Source organism: Orbicella faveolata, unplaced genomic scaffold, assembly GCF_042242905.1.
Source record: "Orbicella faveolata isolate gen_17 unplaced genomic scaffold, um_ofav_v1 contig_13, whole genome shotgun sequence".
NCBI lineage: Eukaryota > Metazoa > Cnidaria > Anthozoa > Scleractinia > Merulinidae > Orbicella > Orbicella faveolata.
Genome location: NW_028301540.1, coordinates 8,507,422 through 8,524,298, shown reverse-complemented (window position 1 = coordinate 8,524,298; position 16,877 = coordinate 8,507,422). Strand labels below are relative to the sequence as shown.

The 16,877-nt window shown below is 39.3% G+C and overlaps 1 protein-coding gene and 1 long non-coding RNA gene across 2 annotated transcripts; both read left to right on the top strand.

Moving 5' to 3' along the window:
• The first annotated feature begins 5,310 nt into the window (after positions 1–5,310).
• On the top strand, positions 5,311–7,159 carry LOC149114860 (uncharacterized). Its single transcript, XM_089285762.1, has 2 exons — positions 5,311–5,770; positions 5,879–7,159. Exons 1-2 carry the CDS (start codon positions 5,652–5,654, stop codon positions 6,231–6,233), a joined length of 474 nt encoding a protein of 157 aa, XP_089141888.1. The 5' UTR covers positions 5,311–5,651; the 3' UTR covers positions 6,234–7,159.
• A 241-nt stretch (positions 7,160–7,400) lies between these two features.
• On the top strand, positions 7,401–15,878 carry LOC149114859 (uncharacterized). Its single transcript, XR_016206206.1, has 2 exons — positions 7,401–7,592; positions 13,462–15,878. It is a non-coding gene; the product is annotated as an uncharacterized LOC149114859 (long non-coding RNA).
• The last annotated feature ends 999 nt before the right edge of the window (positions 15,879–16,877 follow it).

Sequence of the window (16,877 nt, the reverse complement as noted above, 5' to 3'; positions counted from 1 at the left end):
AACAAATTTAGAAAAACCCTGATTTCTCGGTATACGTCTTTAACCCTTTCATTTCCGAGAAATGCTGGCCTGTTTCGGACAACTTTCCTGACAAAGTGTTCATCAGAGTAATTGACTCGTCAGTGGGTGGTCTGTCACAGTCCATGGAAACACGGATCAACCTACTGCTCACTTGTATGACGCAATAAGCTGGGCGCCACAAAGAAAAGGAGAAGGAGAAGGCCTAAGACAACATGGAGACGAGCAGTAGAAAAGGAACGGAAAGAGGCAGGGTGGAGTTCATCAAGTAGAAAGAACGAGAACGGTCGCAGCAGACCGAGAAAAGTAGAGGACCTCTGTAAAGGTCCTATGCGCCACGAGGCACGAGGAGGATAGGTAACCGGTAACAGGTCAGTTGTATGACATTTGAAGGCGTCTGAAATTCGTAAACTTGAGAGGATTCAAGGGAAAGCACTCAGGGTAATGTATACCGTGACATAGTCTCGACTTATGAATAAGAAAAGAACGTAAATTATTAATTTTTATATAATAACCAAACTTGGATAAACTATACCACCTATACAAGATGGCGGCTGCTAGGAGCTTCGGGTCTCCAGTCTTTGAGGCGTTTACTGTAGTATTTTGTCATCTTATATTTTCTGACCTGCACCAACAGCTCATTAAGATCACTGCCCGGCCATTTATGGAAAACAAGACTTCTCCATCATCGTGCTCTGAGCGAAAAGTTGTTATTCAACTTGGTCATCTCATAAGAGCCTCTTTGGCGAAGCACGGATTCCGAAGATCTCGTGTGGGTTTTTCAAAATGGTTGAAGCATGGCCATACAACTTTACTAGTGGCTGGACATGACCAACCCATTACCTATCTACTCAGATGTGCCTACGAATCCTGGCCCACAATACGGGAATAAGATCGAGTCTTTACCTACAAACAGTACAAAGACGAAACCAAAAGATCGGTCGCGCCATTATTCAAATTTGGTTCAAGTCCATTGACTGCACCGGCAATTGTTTATAACAATAGACCACGGCTAATAAGGTGTTGTGTCAGTCAATTAGGAACAAAGGGCCTGACTTTCTTGACTATGTTTGTGATTCTAAAGTCGACATTGCTGTTATTACCGAAACCTGGTTGAAATCTGCTGATTCCGCTGTTAGGATTGCTGCTACACCGCCAGGATATCGGTTATTTGATCATCCTCGCCGAGACAGAAATGGTGGTGGCACTGGTATTCTGGCTCGGGACTCGCTTGTTGTTAAACAAGCTAGAGCGGGTATTTGTGATACCATCGAGTACTCTGAGTGGATTATTGCGTCCGGCTCTGCGCGTCTCCGCCTAGTTGTCATTTACAGGCCGCCCTATTCATCAAGTCATCCGCGTACTGTGGGTATGTTGGCCACAGAATTCGCTGAGTTCCTAGAATCGGTTGTCATGACAACTGAGCCTCTTGTGCTGGCTGGTGATTTTAATATCCATGTTAATATCAAGACTGACAACGACGCGGCTAACTTTTTAGACCTACTGTCATCGATGGGTTTACATCAGCATATTGACTTTCCTTCTCATATCTCTGGGAACACTTTGGATTTGCTGATATCCAGAACTTTGAATTCTAATCTTATACAAGATGTCCGACCTGGTACCTATTTTTCTGACCACTGTTTAGCACTTTTCACTATAAATATTTCGATACCTCAACTGTCAAGAAAGAAGGTATCTTTTTGGAAAACAAAGGCTATTGACATAACAGCATTTATGGAGGATTTGTCTGCTTCAGGATTGTGCCAGGACCCACCATCTGAGCCTGCGAAATTGATAGACTGTTATAACACCACGCTTGCTGGATTACTCGATCGTCATGCGCCGCTAAAAACCAAAACTGTCACGGTTAGACCCCAACTACCTTGGTACTTGTAACGAAAGATAGCGGTAAAATGTTGTCTTTAATGGCGCACAAACAGCGCTAGCCGTTACATTGTGAAACTGACCGCAAGACGCATAAATTACAAGACTGCATCTTAAATACCGCATATGTGCACGTGCACTTACGAAAATAACAACAATCATAATAACACCTAATTACGGGTATGCATAGTTCGTCACAGTACTCGGAGGAAATCCGTGAGGCTAAGAGAGCACGCAGGCGCGCCGAAAGGAGATGGAGAACTACCAGGTCTGTCGCTGATCTCGTTTTATTCAAACGACACAAAAACCATGTTACGCATTTGCTGAAAGAAGCAAAATCAGCTTTTCTAACGGATTTTATCACCCAGAATTCTGATAACCAAGGCAAGTTATTTCGTGCTGTGAAAAACCTTCTAGTGGAAAAGAACTCGTTATGCTTCTCGGACTATACGGACAAATCAGCGCTTGCAAATGACATTGGGAAGTACTTTGTGCAAAAAATCAGTCGACTACGCGAAGAGCTCGACCAGGGTTATGTCCCGAATGATCAGGGTTATGTCATGGATGACAGTGTTGTAAATAGTGACTCTACAATTCCTCCGACTCGTATTGAAGCTTTTGAGCTATTAGCCGAGGATGATGTGCGTATGCTCACTGCGAACTCTAAATCAACATCCTGTTGCCTCGATCCCATATCCACGCACTTACTGAAGTCCTGTAGTGAACCACTTATTCCGGTGATCACCAACATAATTAACAGCTCGTTGGAATCGGGAATTTTCCTGACAGCTGGAAAGAGGCCGTGGTCATACCACTGTTAAAGAAACTGGAACTCGAATCTCTCTTCAAGAACTTGCGTCCTGTAAGCGACTTGGCTTATATTTCCAAGCTCACTGAGCGTGCAGTATTCAATCAGACATACGACCACCTTGTCCGGTTCGGTCTCTATCCGCTATTACAATCGGCATATCGCCGGTATCACAGTACGGAGACAGCGTTGGTCAAAGTTGCTAATGATATTCTATTGAATATGGACTCGCAGCGTGTTACACTACTTGTCCTCTTAGACTTAAGCGCTGCTTTTGACACCGTGGAACACGCGATTTTGCTAAAACGCTTGACCACTGATTTTGGTATTGGCGGGAAGGCTTTAGAGTGGTTCTCGTCGTATTTGTCGGGACGCAGCCAGCGTATTTTGTTTGAGGGGGCTACATCTGATAGCTTCGATCTGCGTTTTGGTGTCCCACAAGGCAACTGTCTCGGCCCGCTTCTGTTTGTGGTTTACGCCTCCAAGCTCTTTGAGATAGTACAAGTCCACCTGCCGAATGCGCACTGCTTCGCTGATGACATGCAACTTTACTTGTCTTTTAATCCTAACAGTCCTACGGATCAAGTGAAGGTATTGGAAGCCATGGAGCGATGCATTAGTGACTTACGTAAATGGATGTACCGCGACAAATTAAAGATCAACGATGATAAGACTGAATTTATTGTTATCGGATCGAGACAACAGTTGTTGAAAATTAATCACAGTTCAGTCCGTGTTGGCATGATCGATATTAAGCCTGTTAAGGTAGTGCGTAATCTAAACGCCTAGTTCGACTCGCATTTTTCTATGTCGACCCATATTTCTAAGTCTTGTAGTGCGGCATTTTTCTGGTTACATAATATCAAGAGAATAAGCCACTTTCTGCCTAGGGATAAATTAGAAATGGTATTGCATGCCTTCGTTACAAGTAGAATTGATTATTGTAATGGACTTCTCTATGGACTACCGGACTGTGAAATAGCTAAATTGCAAAGAGTACAAAGCGCTGCAGCTAGGCTGCTTATGTCATGTAAAAAGTATGACCATATTACGCCCATTTTGATAAATTTAAACTCGTTACCAGTAAGACATAGAATTAATTTTAAAATTTTATTACTTACTTTCAAAGCCCTCTATGGCATGGCACCTAGTTACATCATCGATTTAATTCATATTAAGACTATTACACGCTATTCGCTGCGCTCTACTGAAGGTGTTTTATTAAAGCATCCTTCGGGGAGAATGAAAAAGTCATTTGGTGACAGATCCTTCAGTGTGGCTGCGCCCACTCTGTGGAACGCTCTTCCTGTTAGCCTCCGTATGATCAACTGTATTTCCACTTTTAAGTCAAATCTTAAAACTTATCTTTTTAAATTAGCTTTTAATATTTCTTAAATACGTACAGTATATAATAAATGATGTAGTGTTTTTTTTTTTAAATTATTTTTTAAATTTTATTGTAGATTTTTTAATACTTGTATAGTTTTAGGTTATTTATTGCTGTAATGCGCTTTTGATCACCTGGTATATTAAAAAGCGCACTATAAATCAATAAATTATTATTATCTCTACATGCCACGTGATCCTCCTCTGTTTCTCGGAAAACGATAATTTTCAAGTGACTCCCTTGTCAGACCGATCATGATTATTGAATCACGCCACCGGGAAGCCAAGCTCAACACGATCAGGCAAAGAGTTGAATTAGTCATGGAGACATTTACTTCTGGTCTGCCTTCAGCAGAGCTGGAACTCTCTAGATTTTCCGCCTCGTTGCAAGCCCCCAGGGGACTTTCGATTTCCTTGTTTTTATCAATTGATTTTGCCGAAATGTTACAAATCGAACGTATTCGTTTTTCTTCCTGTTTCTCTTCCCACCTGAGCCGTCTATGTTAACGTTTACTGAGTTACAACAAGACTATGATCATAGTCTCTTCGGGTTAAAAGCAACAGAGTATTTGTGAGGTCTTTTCACGTAATAATGATAGTTAATAGTTGTTAACATTGTGCGATTTGTATCGTATCGACAGCGAAAAAAAAACTGCAAATAAAATGAAAACAAATTGAACAAAATAAATAGTCATTACAAGAGGTTGAGTGGATATCGAGATTTCACCTCAATCACGAGAGAAATCTTTTGCTAGTTTATTTATAACCAATCTTATTATATGGAGAAGAGTGTTTTACTGGGAACTAAACCACTCGTAGATTCCATACGCCACTTCACCGGGACCCGAGTGGCGTATTTTCCGTATGTCACCTTTGTGAGTGTCGTATCGTTCAATGACCTCACGATTCCCGCCTTTTGCTTTGGTTGAATTGGTTTCTCCATATAATAAAAGAACATTACACGTTGGCTCGGAGATATGAATTTTATGTTCTCGTGGCAAGAACAATATGTCACTCGTTCGCTTCGCTCACTCGTGAGATATTGTTCTTGCCACTCGAACATAAAATTCATATCTTCTCGCCACCGTGCAATATCCTCTCTATATTTCATCCTGCGGAGGTGGACGTCATGAGCATCGAGACCTAATGACGTCATTCCATCCCAGAGTGCACATGTAGATGAGTAGCGGAAAGTTGATGAAAGAGCCACAGGGAGCCCTCACATCCGTTTAGAACATGAATAAAAGATGAACCTACCTTTATCGCGCGTGTTTTGTGTTTTGTGGCGGCCATTTTGAATTTTTAATACGCGCGCGGTGTGCTAGTGCGAGGTCTGGAGCCGAAATTACGGAAGTCTGGGACGGGCGGGAAAATTCGCAAATTCTCGGGGGTAGCCGATCGCTCACCGAGGATAATAAAGTGACAAGGGATGAAATTTCTGACTAGCTTTCGTCGTATGTCTCTGCCAGTTGGGGGGAACGGAAATAGGATGTGAAAGAGAGACCGGAAGTCAAAATGCGGGTTTCGTGACGTGCGTTCAAAGTGTTGCAATATGGCGGACCAATGGCCTCCTCTTAATGTTGCAAATGTTTTGAAAAATAATTCAGCCAGCGCTGTGGAATGTGAAGGAATCAACATTGAGTCGAGAAACAAACTTAAAATAACGGAATGGTGAGTACAAAAGTTCAAGAGGCTTAGTTCGCTACTCGAATTTTAATGAAGATCGATGGTGTACGCGTCAGTCAGGTAGTGAAAAAATTTTTTCTCGACTTAAACTAGGCTGGTTGAAAACTACAGTGAGGCGAATGAAAGAAATTATGTGCCCTGTGCGGAGTTGTACGAAAGATATTTGGCGAATGGTTGGCAGGCGAAAGAAAACTGCCCGGATTTGAAGCCAGTAGATGCGAGTGCATTTGGTCGTGTAATTAGAAAGATCTTCCCAAATGTCACGAAAACCAAACGAAGAACTGAACGAGGGAAGCCACCTACTCGTGTCTATCTTGGGCTAAAGAAGAATAATTATCCCCTTGTCTGCGATGTCGCGTCTTCTACTATTCATGGTGTCACTCTAGGAAAACAACAGAGACTGCTTACAGTCTATTTTCGGCAGCGAGAGCCGATGACAACACTGTAACGCAGGAATTGTCACGTAAACGAATTTCCGTGGAACCGACATCTAGGAGCTCTCTCTACTTCTGAACATGGTGAACTAAAAGTATTTTGAAAAAAGCAGTGCCTTTTCCGGTGAAGATCTACTAAGACGCTGTGGTTTGCCTCGAACATTAAATGTGACCAAGGCATGATGTCGCGAACTCGTGGCTTTTCCTCCAGAGCGCTTTGTATTCCATGCCCAGTGTTAACAAAGAGAGATGTGAGATCCACAGGTAGCTTAGCACTTCTCAATCGGCATATCGTGGTTTTTAATGGCAAAGTTGTTTTGATTTACAAAAATTAAAATTAAAACAATTTGGACTCCTGGTCATAAATATTAGTTGACCTTGTATGTTCTACGGCCGCGGTGACCTTGACCTCAGGTCACGGCTTAGTATTCAGCGTAAAAAGAGGGTTGTGTTTGAGATCTACATGTACATGTTTATAGCACTCGTGAATCACCTAACAGATTTAAATCGACATATCGTAATTTGGACTGGCTACGTTTTATGGCTTCACAAGCATTTAAATAGAAATCGGACTAAGAGTAGAGTGGAATAAAGAGCCATTTCATGTCAGATGATTTGGCGCGCGGTACAGTGAAAAAAAAAATGATTCGGATTTACTCCAGTACAAGAAAATTGCACGGAAAAGTCGGCCCAATCTAGTTAATCCAAGGAAAAATGGAATAAAACGGGTTTTGTGTGAAAGAGCGAACGATTTATCGCTTGTAATGAATGTATTTGTGAATGTTTAATCTTTTTTCAAGGCCCCGTGGAACCACCGGCCACTTTTAAACGATCAACATTTTCATCCGTCATCCTCGGCAGTTGAAGTCACTAAAGCAAGAAGCTGAATGAAAATGTTTGAGTTAAAAATTCTACACTAAATGTGTATTGCAAAAAAGAAGCTTTGATGGTTTAGCGGGTTTCATCCATCATGACGTGCACATTGTATGAAAATGTTTGATCATTGGGAAAGCCGACAGACCGGCTTAAGATTCCTCCTTAACTTCAACTGTTTCAATGATCTGTTTTCAGAGCCCATATTCAGCCGGATAATTTGTGATCAATTTAACTTTAGATATTGTGCTTCAATGACATAACGAAATTAATTCAAAATGGCCGCCACAAAACACAAAACACAAAACACGCGCGATAAAGGTAGGTTCATCTTTTATTCATGCTCTAAACGGATGTGAGGGCTCCCTGTGAAAGAGCTGTACGTTTCGGAGTTATCATGCCTCGTTCAAGGAATATATCGACCGCTTTCCTCGTGTTAACACTATGTTTGATACAGCTGTGCCTTCTACAGGTTTCAGTGGGGAAAAGTCAGCCTGTTGGTGAGTTAGATTGAAGATAACATACGCTCAAATGTGTTGTATGTCTTCAAAGGAATTCAATATCAATTGATCACGAAGGTTCGATCTGTTCGCTTAGGTATAAGGCTTTTTTGTGACAAACGGACGGGTTTGGACACATAACAACTTAGATTTTGTAGCCTTAAATTACACCGTGTTGTTTGTGATGGTTTTGTACTAGGTGGAACGAACGGAACATGTCGCAAAGAAATCCCAAACGGATAATTTAAGCTTACATCAGTGCCACAGAGAAATCTCTTACGCAGTATCATGCGATCGTTGTTTAGTTTCGACGTCACACACACGCTTTCAATTTCGTTTCATCTGAGACCTTTCGCTGGTGAAGTTTTTCTGATAGCCGTTGGCAAAATTTCGAATAACTTAACTTAACTATCCGTACGGTAAGCCAGTTTAATGACGATGTTTGGACTTATAGAACACCTACTTGAAATATGTGTATATTGTACATGTACGTGATGATATTGTGGTGGCAGTTGTTCAATAGAGATACAGAAGTACAAATAAAGTCGTCTATAACCCGTGCAAGTTTATATAACAGTAACACGATTTTTGTTTAATTGTAATTTTTTAACCGATATAATTTGTGTGTTCATGTACTGTATCTGTGAGAATTAACAGATCCGATGTGTCAGTTACTTATTATTTCTTGCCTTGACCAGTCTGATTGAGTCTTTAGTGACTTATCAACTGAGATATTGGTTGGATAACAAATATTGTTGCAAACTGTGTTGCCCAATGTATTCGTGTAAGCCATGGACAAGAGCCAGTGAGCATACACAGCGTTTCGGTAAAATGGTCCACTTTTTTATTTGGATATTGTACACAACAAAAACTGCTTTTTTCAGCCATCACTTGGAAGTTGGCATGTTGAGCCCATCTTGGTGCAACACCAGTGGTGTTACTTTCGGTTTTCATGGTGTGCTAAAAATAAAGAATGAACATACTCTACGAGAAGAGACTTGTTGTGTATGCCCATGATTCTCATAGCACCAAGTTAGCAAATGGCAGTAAGCCTTACACATGATCTACAAGGAGACCTGATTTGAGGGCAACACTTTGATCCTCAAATAGATCAAAGTGTTCATAGGTTTTTGAGGTCTGTTACAACAACTTTCACTCATAACAAAGCATCCTCTCCATGTGACGCAAGACCTCAACATAAATCTTGCAGTTCATGCTTAAATAAACTTGGCTATTTATAATTAGTAAGGTTAGTTGACATGCTTATTGTGTTCCCACCAGATATATTCAAAACTTGTGTATTTAAAACTCTCTAAAGTCAAGAGATGAATTTGAGAATCAAAACTTCAGTTACATGTAATCACTTTGAGGAAAAACAGTGAATATATTCATTTCCTGTAGGGCAACGTAAGGTGAGATTCTAAGTAGCATTTTCATTGGCAGTTTGTAAGGAGGACCACCGACGCTTTTTACTATTTGTAAACAAACTGTTACAAAAATATTTAATAGAGAACAGTTCTACAGTACAATAGTTCTGGACTGAAAATTGCACCATGGGCAACACATTTTACACTTAAGTTAAGTGTTCGCCAGTACAGATGCCAGTTGTGTCTTGATTGTGTTCGAACCATGTACAGCTGTATTCAAGGCCCTCAAGGTAAAGACATATGTACTGAGCCATTCTTATCTGTCAGACTCATTTAAGAGAATACTTTTGGAATTTGTTGGCTTGCATCAAGGTCTACCATGTGTATATTCTGTCAAATCTGAGCAAAAATTGAAAAACTTAAGTTTATGATCACAACAATATGGTTCAAGTGAAAACAAAAGAGGTTGAATCCTGACGTGTATTTACAACCAATGGTATATCAGAAAACTATAGTTGAACTCGGCTCTAGGGTTCAGACACTGTTTGACTGCAAACGGATGATTTTGTCAACCAAAACATATATTTTGCAACAAAAATAATAATAATTTTTCTCTACAGACTAAAGTGCAGACTGAGAGTAAAATGCAGACTACAGAGTTTTGACTTTTTAACTGAATGATGTTACCATTTCCACCATTGAGACCTAACAGTAAACAGGCTAACTGGAGCATTATTTAGGCTAACCTGAGTGATATCCAGGCTAACTGGAGTGATATTCAGTCTAACTGGAGCGTGATTCAGCCTGACCGGAGTGCAGCCTTTCACTACAATTAGCCTGAATAATCATGTTTAAGATCAGCGCCTGATACTATTATTATAAAACGATATATACTTATGACGTCTGTAGTCTGCAGTCTGCATTTTACCCAGGTCTGCAGTTCACAGTATGCGTTTTACACTGACGATTTTCAATTTGATTGCCAGCATAGTGGAAGTGAAACCTGAACATATCTTTGTACATTACTAAATTACATAGCCCATCAAAGAATATTCGATTGTACAGTCATTCCCATAGCCCTTTCATAAAATAACCACAGAATCATTAAAATATATAGAACACCTAAACTGTTGGAATCTTGTAAGCAGTGCCAGGGGTGGCGAATGGTAAATGCGAGACTTTGTGAGACGACGAGATTAGCGTTTTTCTTTGCGCGCCCGAAACATTTCAATTTCTTCAATTGCGAGACCGCGACTTTAAAGTGTTTGAAATGCGAACTCAAGACGTTCAGGTTCTAAGATGTTGTGATGTCATTTAACTTTACTAAAAAAGAAAATAAACAAATCAGTACTTCACGACTTTCTTCCTTACTTACTTAATCCTCTTCGTTCCTAAGTGGAACATAGGTCCTCAACTAGCGCGCGCCACCTAACCCTATTTTGTGCAGTGCCTTTTGCCTCATTCCACGTAACATGCTTCGCCGCCAACTCTGCCATTCTCGTGCGCCTCCAGCTGTTTTGGGGTCTCCCTCTCTTTCGCTTCCCCTGTGGGTTCCACTCTAGTGCCCTCTTGACTACGTGTCCATCTGGTTTCCTCAGTGTGTGGCCGATCCAGCCCCAAGCTCTCTGTCTTATCTCTTCCTCTATCGGTCGTTGCCCTGTTTGACTCCAAAGGTCCTTGTTGCTGATTTTTCTAGGCCACCAAATCTGCAAGATGTTCCTCAGGCTCTTATTGATAAACACTTGCAACTTCTGCTCCAATCCCTTGGTCAGCCTCCAAGTTTCAGAACCATTCGCGACTTTCTTAGCCTTGAACAAAAATCGAGACTGCAAGACAGCTTTGTGAGAAAAATCAAGACTGCGAGACACACATAACAGCTAAAAAACAAGACTGCGAGACCTGTGAAATTTGGCAAAAATGTTGCGAGACTAATGGTTTTTGAAGGACCATTCGCCACCCCTAGTGCCATCAGTACAGAGTAAATGATGCATTGCATAAATTAGTATCTTTAGAACATAAAGGAAAAAGAGTCTACTCCCATATGCAATGTACTTAAATGTTGGAACAAATTTGTTTGGTGACCGGTCTCAAAATAAATCCTCTATTTCAGTTATACAAGAAATGAGATAATTGCTGTTACAGACCATTTAAACACTAGCAAAGAGGGTTTGGGATATTTTTAACGAGAGAAAACTGTTTTCACAAACCAATGTGCTGGGCTGACACGACTGGCGGCCATTGAAACACTCAAGTGCAAACAATCCAAATAACTTTCATTACTTCGTTTCATTACAGGTATGATAATTTTGATAACGACGAAAAGCGACGAGTGGCATTGATGAAAATGGAAGTCTTCCATTATATTTTGTAAATACGTGAATCAAGTGCAAATTTATTTGGAAAGGACCAGTGGAAAATTGAGGTGTTTACTGTTTGCCTCAACTAATATCAAAATTAGCAAACATTTCCATTTATCATGGTCAATCTTTTCAGGGTGTTTAGATCACCGAACCACCCGGCCCAGGGGATTGTAATTATTTGCTAAAATAATTTGAGTCGCTAGTTTAACCAAAGATGATCCCAAGGTTAGTGAAACCACCAGAATTTTAAATTTTTACTCATCCCTATTTATAGCTGTGTCAAATTAACCATCGCTTTGCTCGAGTAACTGTATGCTTCAGCGGAATTCTTGTTTTCCAAAATGATAATCCCACAAACTTAATACTGGATATGGTCCTTGATACAAAATTTAGACTTTCATTAATATATAAAGACAGAAGGTGTATCTTAGGACGAAGCAAAAACCAAAACTATGCAGTATTTAATGTTCCGTGACCAATGCAATACATCCATGCTCTGTGGTTTCTGTGGTTGAAGATCTCACTCGTGAATGGTTATTACACAATAAACATTCCAGACATATTTTAGGCTTTCACGGTTTTGTGAGTTTGACTGTAATAAGTATTTCTTTGTAAAATAGCGTTTCCTGTGTTTTACAAATACATAATTGGGAAACTTTGCTTGAACCCCTAACAGGTAAGCTGTTTGTGGTATTTCTGTGTTATGTAGTTTTGACTTGCAGGAGTCACAACCAGAAAGTGGAACATAAAAGATTTTGTTTACTCACATCACTCCTCTCCTCTTGCAAAGCAAGCTTAAAATGTATAGGGCTGTTTGTACTTCAAGCAACACCATTTACTTAAATCTGTTTGGTCTTCAATTTTCAGGGTAGTTAATTTTTCAGACATTCTAAGGCGTCACCCACTATATTTAGTATATCCATATGAAGTGGGAGAAGTTGTGTTCTTGCTAAAAAAAAAAATTTGGCTCCCTCTTTCTGAATTTTCTGTATCTACCTCTAGGTTTGATCATTGACAAAAGAGCATGCATTTTAAATGTAATGGAAATTTTGATCATGTAACAAAAAACTGTCTCCTCTGCTTGATGACATTCTTATTCCTTGCCACCTTCTTAAGCAGAAAGACAGCATTTTAATTAATCATTATATCCTTTATTGGTTATACTCAGTTCCTAATCTCTACCATATCTCCCCCCAAAATATCAAAAGTTAATAGTATACCCTTGTGTAAAGTTGGAGATTTTTGTCTCTTACTTCAAGATACAATTAGATCTCTTCACTCCTGCTGGAATGGTTTGCACCATCTCCCAAAGTAAGCATCAGCAGGGTGCGAAGAAATGAAAACCAATTTTTTGGCCTATCCTCTCTGCAAGCTGTAATTATACCATACTTGCCTAAAAGTCATTCTCCCTAGCCCCCCAAAATTTCATCTCTCACAGTACTTGTGTAATTTGATTTCCTCAAAATATTTCTCAAGGAACTGCTAGGCTTTGTGCTATCAGACACAACTTTCTTTGCAAGCTAATAAGTTCAGAAGCTAAAAGTTATTTTTCTTGAGTCAAACAATTCCTTCATGTACATGTAGAAGGAGTTGCTGTTTTCCCTCGGCTGATAAGCCTTACAGGCAATACAGGTACTTAAATAATTAAGCTATTTAGTGAACTACTAGGTTCTAATTTGTTTGAAATAAAATCAATATTGAGACGTTAATGCTAAAATATTTTGACAAATATCTGAAGCTTGGGAAAATGCACAGCCTGTAGAGCTAAAACCTGGAAGTGTCTTCTTTATTTATCGCCTATAACGTCACAATGTTTTGAATTTATCCACTGAATGGTTAATTCGAATTAATTTTTTTATTGTGTGATAGTGCAAATGAAGAATACCAGCTCTAGAACTCTGTCTACTTTTTTTCCAAATTTAGCTAATTGAAAGTCATTTGCTTTTATGCTTATTTAAAGTTTTCATCAGCAATGTATATGCTCTCATGAAAAATCAGCGCATGCATCATGTTTATCAGTGCCATAGTTGCATCTTGTATCATTAATTGTTGAGTGCTGTTTGAGAAGGATCAAGAACCATTCATTTGATGTATTTCATGTGATCTAAAGAGTTCATGCGAGCCTTTTTTGTTGTCTTGCAGGTAGGATTGTCAAAGCTTAATCAGCAGTTCTGGAGTATGTAAATTTGGTATCTCTCTTACTTTTTATAATCGCAATCAACAAATGACACTGGAAGATCTTCCTTTCTTTGCTGAGGCGATGTCATCCACTATTGCAATAGGCCAATTACATGTAAGAAAATTATTTCAAATATTATCCTTGCAACCTTTTCATGAAATATATGATCTTGAACATGATGGCACTTTAGTCAGGACTGAAAAGAAAAAAGTAACACTTTTGCAGCATCTTCTCAATTGATGCTTATTGTCTTGGTCCAGCTAATTATAGACTTCCTGATCTTCCATTTAGGTCTTAAAACTGTTTGCATTCTTTAGACTTTATTGAATGTGCTGGTTAAAGAAAAAAACTCTACACAAATTGGGATGTCTAGTCATTTTGGCAAACATGCATATCTGGCATTATGCAATCCCAAGCTTCCGTTTTTAAAAAAAAACAGTCAGTAGATCTGATCTTGACTTTGCCTTTAGGTCATGAAGGTTATGCAGTCTTGGGTGATATTGATATAATTGTTTAATCTACATCTAGAATAAGGATATAGTTCAGAATCACTCTGTTGTAAATGCTGTGTCTTCAGGGTTAACATATGCCTTTTGAAGTGTCTTGCATCTAAGCGATGTAGCTAATTTGACATGTAAACAATAAAAACAGTCAGAGAATATATTTTTTTTTTAAATATTTTTTTTTTCCCAAGAGGGATTTTTGTACAATCACTCCATATATTTTTTTAAATCCGATTTCAAAAATGTTCGGTAACTTTTCACTGGAATTGAATATGGCAAAATTCAGACACATTCAGCTGGAACCTGAGTGACAAATTAAATTAGCAAAAAAATTGCATTGACCTGTAGCTTTCTAAAGGTGATTTGGATGCTCCCAATAGGGGGCCTGGATAATTGGACAGTTCATTTTATTTCAAAATTCTTGGTCTTGTTTGACAACCAGCTCTATAAGCTTTAATTTGATATAGGGGTTTAGGTATCTACAGTACAGTATAAAACAGAAGCATTACTTCTCTTGGATGCAAAACACCTCTAAAGGTATATGATAACCTTAAACCACGAACTTATTCCTTACTTCCATTTTTTCTGAAACAATTTATGATACAGCCACCTTCATAGCAGAGCTCCTGGCAGCTGCCACCAAGCGGAGCCCCATAACTATAGAAACAGAACCACATGCATGCATAGAAATAGAAAACCATACAACTCTTTTTTCATGGTCAACATGGCTAGTGGTGTGGATTGTGGTGCTTGCGGCCAACGATGCCAATGACGCGGAACATGGCGGCCATACTCCAGCTAATAGCAAGTCATGTAGCCTTGATTTAATCACACATAATTTATGATTTTGGACATCCATGTTATGGTCAATTGACAGCTGTCAAAACAAGGTATCCACTGACCAGTATCATGTGACAGTATCATGGGCTCAAGTTTAGAGCTCATCAAGGTGACATGTTTGTTTGAAAGTTGACCACTGACCAAGTACCAGTTTTTGATTAGATCATGGGCTCAAGCTAGGTTAACTTGTTAATCAGTTTTTCACTGCTTATGTTTTATGTAGTTTGAGATTATTGAAACTCAAAACAGAAGGCCAGACATTACAAACAGAAAACCTCAAAAACTCAAATCAAAATTTTTGCCTATCCTGTGTTAGCTTGATCGGGCTTTGAGCAAACCAGCCCAGGAGCTCCACTTTTAGGCTTGGCTAAATCTATATGTTACAATGTTTACAATTGACTCAGTGGTGGCGTGAATTTGTGCATGTATTTTATAGCATAATCATGCATTGCTATTTGCCTTTATGCTGTTCATCTATCAACATTTCAGTTTTTTTCATAAAATATGCTACCTAATACTAATACTAATACTACCTTTTGAAAATTACTGCAATTCTACATAGCCTTAGGACACTTCCCAAAAGTGACTGTAAAAAGATACAGTTAAAGGTATGACAGCTGTACAGTATTAAGAACAGCATACAGGAATATAATGAGGTCCATTCCCTACTGCAAAATTGCAACATTCACAATAACAAAATTCCTCTGACATAAATGGTAAAAATAACACTTTGTTAATGAATATTTATATGTAGGCTTCCAATAATAACTTTATAATTCAACTTCAATAATTGATGTGTTTTATTTTTTCCTACGCTAAGATTGTGGATTACAGAGACTGTTAACTACTGGGTGACTCCATTAATTATAAAATTTGACACTAAATTATGTCAAAAATTAATAAGTAAGCTATAAGTAAGTTATACTTGCCTTCACTACATGCAGACAATTGAACACACTCGGAGGGTGTGATGTATACATGTATGTCCATTTGGTCAGCTGAGCCATATGTTTAATAAACACATCAGTAACATTACAGCTAAATGGATAAAAAATATATCCTACATGCACCAAAGCTGAACACATGAACCCCCCAAAACTTGAAAAAATAGGGACCGTGTATCCCCAACCAAATGCAGAAGCACCAATGTAATCAAACTCAGTGCAGAGCTTTCTTTGCATGCAGGGTCACTGATTGATGCAGAAGAAATAGTTCATGTTCATGTACAAAAGGGGATATGGAGGTACTATTAGCAATTTACCAGGTTTCAGAAGAGTATGGATTTAGTATTTTGGTTAATTCTATTCCATACTTGCTGCATCAGCCTAGTGCAATACTAATCACCCACTGAACATTTCAACAACAACAAAACCGAGGAAAACTACATAAACATGATAGGCATATCCCTACATCTGAATCAAACGAAGGATGACAGAAATGCCCGGAGCGGGGGGTACTCCGTTATATGGGCTATATAGGTATGTGCAGCCCCAAAGGGTGTGGTTTTTCAGCCGTTTTGGTCAAATAGGGAATCGATTTTAGCTGATTTTGGCCATTTTTGGTCATAAATAGAGCATGGATTTTGCACTCTAGCCTTGATATGGGTATGTTTTTACGAAGAAGCTACTTTTCGTCATTGTCGAAAAGAAAATCAACAAAAGCCCTTCACAAATTATTCTTACGGTAATTTAACATTGGTCTGAACTAGGGAACTAATTGTAACGTAGGTCTGAAACAGGGTTTTGATTTAAGGGTCAGGTCATAAAGGGTAACCCGAAAACACTGACGCCCGGTCCGCGGACCCCCACTAGGGACCGGGTCCGTGGACTACCCATGGACCGGTCCACGGACTACCCCTACGGACCCCTCTACGGACCACCCCCCAAAATAGAATAAAATGAGAAAAAAAAATTTCACTAATGGGTTGTCTAATAGATAACTCATATCGGCGAAATTTCGAATGTTACACTGTGCAAATGAAATTAACACGCCCCCCTCCCCCCCCCCCCCCCAAAAAAAACAAAAATGCCTAAAAG

What these genes read in the sequence shown, in the direction of transcription:
- LOC149114860 (XM_089285762.1), top strand. Translation starts at nt 5,652, where the DNA reads ATGGCGGACCAATGGCCTCCTCTTAATGTTGCAAATGTTTTGAAAAAT. An exon ending in AAACTTAAAATAACGGAATG is followed by an intron (nt 5,771 to 5,878) that starts GTGAGTACAAAA and finishes GACTTAAACTAG; the next exon opens with GCTGGTTGAAAACTACAGTG.